Source organism: Heterodontus francisci, chromosome 8, assembly GCF_036365525.1.
Source record: "Heterodontus francisci isolate sHetFra1 chromosome 8, sHetFra1.hap1, whole genome shotgun sequence".
Classification (NCBI taxonomy): Eukaryota; Metazoa; Chordata; class Chondrichthyes; order Heterodontiformes; family Heterodontidae; genus Heterodontus; species Heterodontus francisci.
Genome location: NC_090378.1, coordinates 69,648,705 through 69,661,115, shown reverse-complemented (window position 1 = coordinate 69,661,115; position 12,411 = coordinate 69,648,705). Strand labels below are relative to the sequence as shown.

The window sequence follows — 12,411 nt, the reverse complement described above, 5'->3', positions numbered from 1 at the left end:
CGATGTTGCGCCGACCTGTGAAACCATCTGACCTACACTATTCCATTTTCATCCATATGTCTATCCAATGACCACTTAAATGCCCTTAAAGTTGGCGAGTCTACTACTGTTGCAGGCAGGGCGTTCCACGCCCCTACTACTCTCTGAGTAAAGAAACTACCTCTAACATCTGTCCTATATCTATCACCCCTCAACTTAAAGCTATGTCCCCTCGTGTTTGCCATCACCACCCGAGGAAAATGACTCTCACTATCCACCCGATCTAACCCTCTGATTATCTTATATGTCTCTATTAAGTCACCTCTCCTCCTCCTTCTCTCCAACGAAAACAACCTCAAGTCCCTCAGACTTTCCTCGTAAGACCTTCCCTCCATACCAGGCAACATCCTAGTAAATCTCCTCTGCACCCTTTCCAAAGCTTCCACATCCTTCCTATAATGCGGTGACCAGAACTGCACGCAATACTCCAGGTGCGGCCTCACCAGAGTTTTGTACAGCTGCAGCATAACCTCGTGTCTCCGAAACTCGATCCCCTACTAATAAAAGCTAACACACCATATGCCTTCTTAACAGCCCTATTAACCTGGGTAGCAACTTTCAGGGATTTATGTACCTGGACACCAAGATCTCTCTGTTCATCTACACTACCAAGAATCTTCCCATTAGCCCAGTACTCTGCATTCCTGTTACTCCTTCCAAAGTGAATCACCTCACACTTTTCCGCATTAAACTCCATTTGCCATCTCTCAGCCCAGCTCTGCAGCCTATCTATGTCCCTCTGTACCCTACAACATCCTTCGGCACTATCCACAACTTCACCGACCTTCGTGTCATCCGCAAATTTACTAACCCACCCTTCTACACCCTCTTCCAGGTCATTTATAAAAATGACAAACAGCAGTGGCCCCAAAACAGATCCTTGCGGTACACCACTATTAACTAAACTCCAGGATGAACATTTGCCATCAACCACCACCCTCTGTCTTCTTTCAGCTAGCCAATTTCTGATCCAAAGCACTAAATCACCTTCAATCCCATACTTCCGTATTTTCTGCAATAGCCTACCGTGACGAACCTTATCAAACGCCTTACTGAAATCCATATACACCACATCCACTGCTTTACCCTCATCCACCTGTTTGGTCACCTTCTCGAAAAACTCAATAAGGTTTGTGAGGCACGACCTACCCTTCACAAAACCGTGCTGACTATCGCTAATGAACTTATTCTTTTCAAGATGATTATAAATCCTGTCTCTTATAACCTTTTCCAACATTTTACCCACAACCGAAGTAAGGCTCACAGGTCTATAATTGTACTAGTTCTTTAAGTGTTAGCCATTGCCTGTCTACCATCACATCTTTTAATGTAGTTTCCCAATCCATCATAGCCAGTTGGCCCCTCATACCTTCATAGTGTCTTTTGTCATCGAGTCATAAAGTTATACAGCACAGAAATAGGCCCTTCGGCCCATCTTTGCTTAGTTTTAAGATGATATTTACTGATTGAACTACATCACTTTAAAATCTGATATAAAATTCTATCATATTATGGTCAGTCTTTCCTAAAGGCTCCTTTACAACAAGATTATTAATTATCCCTTTTGCATTGCACAATGGGGCGGCACAGTGGCACAGTGGTTAGCACCGCAGCCTCACAGCTCCAGTGACCCGGGTTCATTTCTGGGTACTGCCTGTGTGGAGTTTGCAAGTTCTCCCTGTGTCTGTGCGGGTTTTCGCCGGGTGCTCCGGTTTCCTCCCACAGCCAAAGACTTGCAGGTTGATAGGTAAATTGGCCATTATAAATTACCCCTAGTATAGGTAAGTGGTAGGGGAATATAGGGACAGGTGGGGATGTGGTAGGAATATGGGATTAGTGTTCTTTCTTTTGGGCCTCCTTATCTCGAGAGACAATGGATACGCGCCTGGAGGTGGTCAGTGGTTTGTGAAGCAGCGCCTGGAGTGGCTATAAAGGCCAATTCTGGAGTGACAGGCTCTTCCACAGGTGCTGCAGAGAAATTTGTTTGTTGGGGCTGTTGCACAGTTGGCTCTCCCCTTGCGCCTCTGTCTTTTTTCCTGCCAACTACTAAGTCTCTTCGACTCGCCACAATTTAGCCCTGTCTTTATGGCTGCCCGCCAGCTCTGGCGAATGCTGGCAACTGACTCCCACGACTTGTGATCAATGTCACACGATTTCATGTCGCGTTTGCAGACGTCTTTATAACGGAGACATGGACGGCCGGTGGGTCTGATACCAGTGGCGAGCTCGCTGTACAATGTGTCTTTGGGGATCCTGCCATCTTCCATGCGGCTCACATGGCCAAGCCATCTCAAGCGCCGCTGACTCAGTAGTGTGTATAAGCTGGGGATGTTGGCCGCTTCAAGGACTTCTGTGTTGGAGATATTAGTGTAGGATTAGTGTAGGATTAGTATAAATGGGTGGTTGATGGTCGGCACAGACTCGGTGGGCCGAAGGGCCTGTTTCAGTGCTGTATCTCTAAATAAATAAATAAATAAATAAATAAATACTAGACCTAAAATAGCCCATTCCCGAGTTGGTTCCTCAACGTTCTGCTCTAGAAAACCATCTTACATACATTCCAAGAATTCGTCCTCCACAATATTAGTACTAATTAGGTTTACCCAGTATATATGTAGATTGAAACCCCCATGATAACTGTATTACCCTTTTTACACTCATCTCTAATTTCCTGATTTATATTGTGAGTTAGATTACCACTGTTTGGTGATCAATGTTTTCTGCCCCTTGCTGTTTCTTAGTTCCACCCAAACTGATTCTACGTCTTGATCTTTTGAACTAAGGTCATCTCTCACTACAGTACTAATGCCCTCTTTAATTAACAGAGCTACCCCACCACCTTTTCCCAGCTTCCTGTCCTTCCTGAATGTCGTGTAACCTTGGATATTCAGGTCCCAGTTTTGTTTTCCTTGTAGTCACATCTCTGTAATGCCTATCAAGTCATACATATGAATTTCTATTTGAGCTGATAATTCATCTGTTTTATTGCGAATGTTGAAGGAATTCAGATACAGAGCCCTTAATTCAGTTTTTTTTACTGCTTTTGTAAACTCTGGCTCTGCTGGCATACTCTTAAGTTTGCAATCACTGTCCCTTCCTGCCATACTCTTGATTATCTTTACCTTTATTGATACCTTGATTTATTGCCTTTCATTTCCATTTAATTTACTCAATCTTCCCCTAAATAATCCCTTCCTCTCTCTATTTAATTTAAAGCCCTCGTTATATAACTCACTAGAACACTGCTCCCAGCACGGTTCAGGTGAAGTCCATCCCAATGGTACAGCCCCTACTTTCCCCGGTGCCAGTACCCCATGAATTGGAACCCACTTCTCGCACACCAGTCTTTGAGTCACATATTCATCTCTCTAATCTTATTTACCCGATGCTAATTTGCACGTGGCTCAGGTAATAATCCAGAGATTATTATCTTTGCAGTTCTGCTTTTTAATTTAGTGCCTAGCTCCTCATACTCCCTATGTTGAACCTCTTTCCTAATCCTATGTATGTCATTGGTACCTACATGGACCATGACCATTGGATCCTCCCCCTTCCACTGCAAGTTCCTCTCCAGCCCTGAGCAAATGTCCTGAACCCTGGCACCAGGCAGGCAACACAGTCTTCTGGATTCTCACTCTCAGCTGCAGGGTACAGTGTCTATCCTCCTGACTATACTGTCCCCTACTACCACTACATTCCTTTGAATGATCCAACACTTCTTGTACCATGGTGCCATGGTCAGTCTGCTCATCCACAGTACAGCCTTCACTCTTGTCCATACAAGCTGCAAGAACCTTGAATTTGTTGCTCAATTGTCTCCTCCACTCCCACCTACTCCATCCCCTTACCTACCTGACTTGTAGTCACACCCTCCTGTTCCTGACCACTGACCAAATCAGCTGCCTCTATCCTAAGGGGTGTGACTACCTTCTGGAACAAAGTGTCCAAGTAACGTACCCCCTCCCTGATGCATCGCAATGTCTGCAGCTGGGCCTCCAGCTCATTATACTGAATCTCTTCAAGCTGCTGACACTTACTACAGATGTGGTTGCCATGGAATGCTGTGGCATCCTGGAGCTCCCACATGCTGCAGCCATGACACATCACATGTCCTGCCATCTTTATTGTGTTAATTAAATTAAATTAATTTTTAAAATTAATTTATAGTTCCCCTTTTCACCAATCTCCCTCATTCACCAAACTCTTGGCTTCACACTCTGTGCACTCAAACAGCACTCAGAGACCCCTGTATTTATACTCTCTGAAAAACAATTATGAATCAGCTCTGCTAGAGCTCAGAAACCAGTTTAATCTAGCTGCCTAATTAACTAGCTCCAGTTGCTCTCAGAGAGCTTTATATCCCTGTTTAAGGCTGGAAGAAACTTAACTTGCCTCTTACTTAAAGAGTTAATTGCGAAACTAGACTTAGAGAGAGATTAACCATTAAGATCCCTCACTCACCAAACTCCCCGCTTCACACTCTGTGCACTGAAGTAGCACTCAGTGCTCTCAATGTACTCTCTATAAAGCCTAAATATCCTGCCATTGGTGTGCTGCCCAATAATACACACAGTATTCTAATTGAAATAAATAAGGTATTATTTATGATGCTCATTATCTCTTGGATTTTATATTTTGTACTTCTTGAGATAAACCTAGAATTTTTTTAGCTTTTATTAATCTTCAGAGTCTAGGTCTAGGCCACAGTCCAGGCCTGGACTCTAGGTGGCTGCTGTACCTGCTGGCTGGCTGGGCAATTCTTTCTTTTGGGCCTCCTTATCTCGAGAGACAATGGATACGCGCCTGGAGGTGGTCAGTGGTTTGTGAAGCAGCGCCTGGAGTGGCTATAAAGGCCAATTCTAGAGTAACAGGCTCTTCCACAGGTGCTGCAGAGAAATTTGTTTGTCGGGGCTGTTGCACAGTTGGCTCTCCCCTTGCGCCTCTGTCTTTTTTCCTGCCAACTACTAAGTCTCTTTGACTCGCCACATTTTAGCCCTGTCTTTATGGCTGCCCGCCATATGCCTAGTATTTATTACTTAACACAAAAGGGTCCATGGAAATTGGCAGGAAAGTCTAGCATCTAACATATCCGACTTGCAGCCTGATTAGCAGCCCTTCTGCTAGAGTTTTGTTGGACGTATGGCAAGAATGTGCCAGAAGAAGGGTTGATTATCAGTCTATATATATCAACATGAATGAAGAGCCATAGAGAAGGACACCATAAAAGTTAGAATGAGAAGTGCTTTTGATTGTTACAAAAGAATCAACATCCTTAAATATTCTTCAAGATGTCAATTGGAAAACCAGACTACCATTTTGAAAGGTGACCCAAGAAAATTACTAACAAGAACAGAGTCTGCTCATTTCTAGTTAACACTAAGCTGAAATTTATTTTAGAAACAATCTCAGAAAATAGTTCTCATAGAGTGATTTTATTGATAAGGAAGCTGCAACAGGCAGGTATTTAAATAATGGGAAAGTTTAAACAGGTGTGTTTTTTGACTTTATGTTTTAGCTTCAATTAGTTGTTTATTACTGGCTTCCCAATTGTTGAATTATGTTAAACATTTTTCTTTGTACCTTAAAATAGCTTAGGGTGGTTGTATTTTTTTTAACTTACTTCAGAATTAGCATTGAAATGTTACAAGCCTTTATGTTTCTGATTGCAGCCTTTCAGTTCTAATGTGTTTATTGTTGCTCTGATGTAGGAGATACATGAACTTATAAAGAACTGGCTATCTGCTTCTCTGAAATAGAGCTGCTGGAACCATAGATCACAATCATTTTCATAATGAAGAAAAGTAGAAGCGTCTTGGCAGTGACTGCGGAAGATGTAAGTCAATAACTTGAGCTAATTGTATCACCAATTTCACATTTTAGGTTGAAAAGTTTCTTTTAAAAAGGGCGAGTTATTCTAGAGATATTCTCCTGATTTTTTTGGAAGTTTTAGAGAGGTGTTCGTATTAAACTTGATAGACTTCTTAATGCTTGTTCTGATTCTGAAGTGCCGATCTTGCTGTATATTCTGTGAAGTTTTGAAGTGATCCCTACTTTTGCAACACATTCTGTTCCCTTGTTTATAATGATTCACCTGATCCTGCTATAATTCTGCTCATTCAGGATTTCCTATCATAGTGGACAGTACTCGATGCATCCAGGTGAAGGAAATAAGGTCTGGGATTTTCCTAAGCAAAATCGCATTGATGGAGTGGGAGTTCCACCTGCTCCAAAGAAATTCCCACGACCCTGACTGATTTCCAGGGTTAAGCTATTTCATGTAATTGGTTTGAGCTCCTTCTCCTCTGCTGGGGATGGTTGGGGGATGTAGAATGACTGCAGGAGGCCTTCAAAGCCTGTTCTAGTATAACAAACAAGGAAGTCTCTGGGACAGCGACAGGGAGGGTGATTTATTTTTAAACTTTTTTGAAATGGCAAAGCTGAGGAGGATATATTCAATTCCTTTTGGAAGATTTAACATTCATGTCCTGTCTCTGCCATCCATCGAAGTGCTGAACGCACAGGATGAATGTTCTCTACACCCAGTGTTGCTATGATGCAAATGATGGTATATTTATGTAACAGTATTTTGGATGAAATGTTAAACTGAGGCCCTGTCTACCCTTTCAGGTGAATATAAACTATCCCATGGTACTATTTCAAAAAATAGCAGGTGAGTTCTGCTCAGTATCTTGGTCAATATTTATCCCTCAACCAACACCTAAAACATTCTATATGGTCATTATCCCATTGCTCTGTGTGGGATATTGCTGGATGCAAAAATTGACTGCCCATGTTTCCTACATTACATAAGTGACACCTGTCAAAAGTACCTTGTTGGCTGTGGAGCCCTTTGGGATGTCCTTAGGTTGTGAAAGGCGCTAAAGTATTTCTTTTCTTTTTATTCCAATTCTCTCCTGACTGAATTTCTGATGAAGTAGCAGTAATAAAAGTAATTAGTAGTAGTATTGTCACTTGCGCATTGGAATGCCTCACCATGGAATTCAAATTCGGGTAGTCTGAAACTGTCAGAAGCAAGTCAAGGTCATTGTTTTAAAAAATTGCTGCAGAAGTGTCATTCAGCTGTACAATTGCTATTGAAATGCTCCAGACTCTTCGGGCTCAGAATGTGCTGACTTTTGCCCGTGTCAGCTGACGAACATCAGCTGTGCTGTACATTTCTCATTCTAACTTACCCCAATTGTGTTTCAAGCATAAAGTCAGGAAACGCAGTCTTCAGCCCCACGATCCCTCATTATAATAAATGACCTCATCAGCATATGACAGATGGATCATGGCAAGGGCCAAAAAGAAGAGGGAATTTTGTATTAAGGAATTAATTTTGGAGTGGAAACTGTTAGAAACAGCTTCCACTCCATTTGTTGCTCATAAAAATTACTTGCCGTAACTTTACATTGAAACCATGTCAAAAACGTGGAATTTTGGGTTAATTTTACTTAGTTGTATAAATTGACTTTGTAATTCCTGCATTGTGAATTTAAAAATAAATCATTTCTCCACCAAGACTTGACCCTCTAAAATTTATTCCAGTCCACACTATTAAGTGTAATTTTGAGTCAGCACCATAACTGTGCTGACCACTAACTTCTGGTCACACTATGCTGTTTGTGCAAATTTTCAATGCTTGAAACAGGTGTTAATATTAAAATCATATGTCACTTTTAGACTAAAGAATTGCCGATATTCATCAACTTTGTTACAGCACTATGGGAATACCTGGAAACCAAATCATTGGGAGACTTGGGGCTGAATTTTATGTGCCAGCAGGTTCAGAGGCGGGTGGCCCACAGAATTGCTTTGGGAGGTGGAGGGGGGGGGGGGGGTGGTATCACGGAGGGCCTGTGGCAACGCAATTTTGTGGGGGGGGCGAGATAGGCCGATGGTGGCCTTCCTGGCCAGAGACCAACTGAGGTCCTTCAGTGGCATATTAACGACCACTTAAGGGCCTCTTCCTGCCACCGCTGGAATTTAACCACTGGCGGAGGGGCAGTGTGGGAGGGGGAATCCACCACGCGGGGACGTCGCCCAGTAAAACGCGGTGACCTCCCTGTGGGCTTGGGCGGGGTGGAGAGCATCCTCCGTGGGTAATCTGTTGCCCATGGAGGACCCCATTCGGAAAACCTGCAACTGCCTGAATCCCTCGCCCGCACTTAACACCCAAACCCTCACCAACCCCTGCCCCCCTGTCTGGGGCCTCCCGGCCCGCCTTACTTACCTTGGACCTGGGCTCCAGTGCTGGGCCTGGGTCCAAGTTCTCTTGCAATACCGGCAGTGGTCACCACTCCAAGTCGCATTACTGTTACTGCTGAGCTGCTGATTCACTGGCATCTCTTTGGAGGCAGGATCCCCGTCTGTAAAGGGGCACAGATCCTGGCACTGGGCTGTTAATTGGCCCGGTGCAATAGAATCACTCCAGGGGTATCCAGCTGGCCGAGGTGAGATTCCCCTGATATTTCGACCCAGAGCTGGAGCCCCCACCGTGAGCACAACATCTAGCCCTTGGAGAGTACTCGGCAGTCACCATCACCTTTTTCACAATGAGGCTCCATTTGGGATCTCATTATACCTGTCCTCTTTTGGAAAAAGGAGAGGAAATGCATTTAAGTTACAATATGGAAGCAGGCCTTTTGGTGCAATAAGTCTGAGTTGCAAGCCTCCTTGCAAGCAAATAGCTCTAATTACAATTACCCACCGTGTGCCCATATCCCTTCTACCCTTTTTCCTTCAGCCACATGTTTCTGTGTAACCACTTACACTCGAAGTGAATTTCTCAGCCTCACATCTCTCTGTGTAAAGAGGTTTCTCCTGCTCGCTGCTCTAAATCTCTTCTTGTTAATCTTATATCTGTGCTGCTTGTGTTAAATCTGAACTACAGGAAACCATCCACTTCTTCCTACCCCGCCCTTTACATTCATAATTTTTTTAAAATCCATCCTATCACCCCATAATCTATGTGGTCTAACAAAATGCGAGGAGTTTTAATGTCCTCATATTTTTCATACCAGGCAGCATCGTAGCATCTGGATGTACTTTCTCCATGGCTACCTTCTCCATGGCCTCAAAATCTGTTATGAGCTCACAGTCTTGCTTGTATTGTGTCTTTATTGAACAGAACATGTGATGACTGAGTGCCTCATGGTAAAGGTCACATGACTATGGCAAGCCAGTAGGCACACTTGGACAGTATTGCATTTCTAACCCAAACATCCCCCTTTTCATAAAAAAAACCAAAAACAAATTGCATGTCATTATCATTTACACTATCAATTGCCATGTTACCCATTATGCACAAAACAGTTCTCATGCATTAGCAGTTCGTTATTCACGTCAGTCTCTGCACATGTATTGCACACATAGTCTTTAAATCGTGCAAGTCTCTTAATGTGCGTCTGCACATTGTTGTTGGCTGTTCATCTGGATGATTTTCCTTCTCCGTGGAGCGTCGTTCCCATGTCAGCCGTTGTTGCCATGGTAACTGTTGTTGTTCCATTTCCTTTGTTGGGGTGCTGTGGAACTCTGGGACTGATGGTTGATCTGTGGTCTGTGCAGATGGTGAGTTCACATCTTCCTGATCGGCTGTCTGCAGTGATGGAACAGCTTCTCCAGATGTGCGTATATGCCTGTGGTTGCGACAGTATATCTGGTCATTCACTTCCACCACGTACGAGATGGACAACTGCTCTATGCAGGTCCCAAGTTGCCACTTGGGCTGATGCTTGTTTAGAATGTTGAAGGTTTGTACCCTGACTGGCTCTCCAATGCTCAATTCTGGCAATGGTTTAGCAGTTTTGTCAAAATAAAATTTGGGTTTATGCCGTTTCACCTTGATTTTGTCACTCACACCTGTTACTACTTCTGGCTTCAGTAGTTTTTTTGCAATTGGAAGAGTAGTTTGGGTGTGGCGTGACATTAATCTTTGTACTGGACTACTTTCCATGCCTTCAGCAGGTGTGTTTCTCCACTCGAGGATTGCCTTGTATACATCTGTGCTGGAGTTGCTTGCTTTCTTTATGATTCCTTTGGCGATTTTCACTGCCGCCTCAGCCTTTCTATTTGACTGGGGATAGTGTGGAGATGAAGTACGGTGTTGAATTTCCCAATCGTTTATGAAGTGGCTGAATTCTTCACTCGTGAACTGAGGGCCATTGTCATTCATCACAATGTCTGGAATGCCGTAACGACCAAAGTGTGCTTTCAGGCATTCTACAATCTCATCGGTAGTCACTGAGGTCAGCTGGTCTACCTCCCAGTAGTCAGAATAGTAGTCTATGATGACAAGATAATCAGTTCCTGCGAGAGTGAAGCGGTCTACTCCCAGCTTCATCCATGGTCTGTCTGGGATGTCATGTGTTATCAGCAGCTCTTTAGCTTGCATAGCTTGGTACTTGTTACATGCACTGCAGTGGCTGATGTGGTTCTTGATTGCAGTGCTCATGTTTGGCCAGTAGAGCTCTTCTCTTGCCTTTCTCAGACTCGACTCAATTCCTTGGTGGCTTGCATGGATGCGCTTTAGCATCTGTCCTCACAACTCCTTAGGGATCGTGACTCCATTTCCTTTGTGCACGATGCCATCTTGGGCTGTCAATTCATCTTTGTTTGCCCAATATTCTCTTGTGACCATAGGAGTGTTCTTGATGCCTTCAGGCCATCCTTTCATTGTTACTTTTTGCAACACTTGGAGAGTTGCATCTTGTTGGGTAGTTCGGTTGATTTGAGCAAGGCACTTTTTTGTCAGATTCAATGTCTCTGCTGGGTCGATGACTTCCAGAGCATGTCGAGCTGCAGCTTCACGTTAGGTATGGAAGATTTCGCACTCTGTTGTAGCATCCTCTATTTTCTTCATAGGGAGTGCTGCTCTCGACAGCATGACAGTGATGTACAACTGCTTTCCTTGTTTGTATGTCATTTCCAGATGATATCTCTGCAACCGGAGTAACATTCTTTGCAGACACTTTGGAGCAGATAGTCTCGGTTGAGGAAAATGCTTTGAATTGGCTTGTGGTCGGACCCGACTGTCACTTTGTTTCTTTCAAGTAGGTATTGATGAAAATGTTCTCGAGCAAAGACAATGGCCAAGCACTCATTCTCGATCTGAGCGTAGCGTTGTTCCGTTTGCGTTAACACCCTGGATGCAAATGCAACCGGTTGTTTTTGCTGCTTTAGGATTGTTCCAAATCCTGTCTCACTGGCGTCACACTGCAGGGTAACTTCATCATTTACATCATAGTATTTCAGCACTGGCGTTACCATCACTAGTTGCTTGATTTTCATAAATGCTGCTTCTTGTTCTGTGCCCTGATACCACTGCACGTCCTTGGCAGTGGGTTGGCACAATGGTTCACACTCCGACGACAAATTGGTCAAGAATTTTGTTAAATAGATCTGTTGGTCGCCGCATCACTGCTACCACTCTCACCTTTTTGGGATCCGGGCGAAGACTTTTTACTGTCAGTAGATGACCTATGTACTTGACTTCAGGCATCTTTAATTGCAATTTTTTCTTGTTCAGCTTTAGGTTCATCTGGAGAGCTCTGTCCTGCAGTGGCACTAGATTTTGATCATGGTCAGCAATGGATTCTTCTATTGTGTCTCCGCATCCATAAACTAGCAGATCATCCACTTTGGCTTCCACTTCAGGGAGATCAATAACTATCTCATGCTGTCTGCGTTGCTACTCCTCTGGAGTCATGGAAATGCCAAATGGCATGCGCAAACATTTGTATCTCCCGAATGGCATCCAGAATGTAGTTAGGTAGCTGCTGCTTTCATCCAGCTTCACTTGCCAGTAACCATCCTTCACATCTCGGGTAGTGAAGATTTTTGCCTTTGCAAGTTGTGGCAAAATTCCTTCAATATTTGGCATGGGGTAGTGCGATCTCTCAGAGCTTTATTTAGATAATTGGGTCGATGCGTACTCTCAGCTTTCCAGGTTGTTTCACTGCTAACATGCTGATAATCCATTCTGTAGGGGTTGTCACTTTCTTGATTATTCCCTTCGTTTCTGGCTTTTCTATCTTGTCTTTCAGGCTGGCCTTGAGGGCAGCTGGAACTTTGCTCGGCAGATGCTGAATTGGTCTTACCCTCTAAAATAAAAGCAAAATACTGCGGATGCTGGAAATCTGAAATAAAAACAAGAAATGCTGGAAATACTCAGCAGGTCTGGCAGCATCTGTGGAGAGAGAAGCAGAGTTAACGTTTCAGGTCAGTGACCCTTCTTCAGAAGAAGGGTCGTTCTGAAGAAGGGTCACTGACCTGAAACGTTAACTCTGCTTCTCTCTCCACAGATGCTGCCAGACCTGCTGAGTATTTCCAGCATTTCTTGTTTTTATTATGGTTTTACCCTCTCATCTACTT

At 43.7% G+C, this 12,411-nt stretch overlaps 1 protein-coding gene across 1 annotated transcript in view; it reads left to right on the top strand.

Moving 5' to 3' along the window:
• The window catches only part of pde4ba (phosphodiesterase 4B, cAMP-specific a), an 832,714-nt gene that overhangs the window by 235,888 nt on the left and 584,415 nt on the right, over positions 1 to 12,411 (top strand). Inside the window, exon 2 of the mRNA XM_068037289.1 lies at positions 5,748 to 5,872. Coding sequence (XP_067893390.1) covers positions 5,831 to 5,872 — 42 coding nt within the window. The 5' untranslated portion in view covers positions 5,748 to 5,830. The remainder of the gene's footprint in view (positions 1 to 5,747; positions 5,873 to 12,411) is intronic.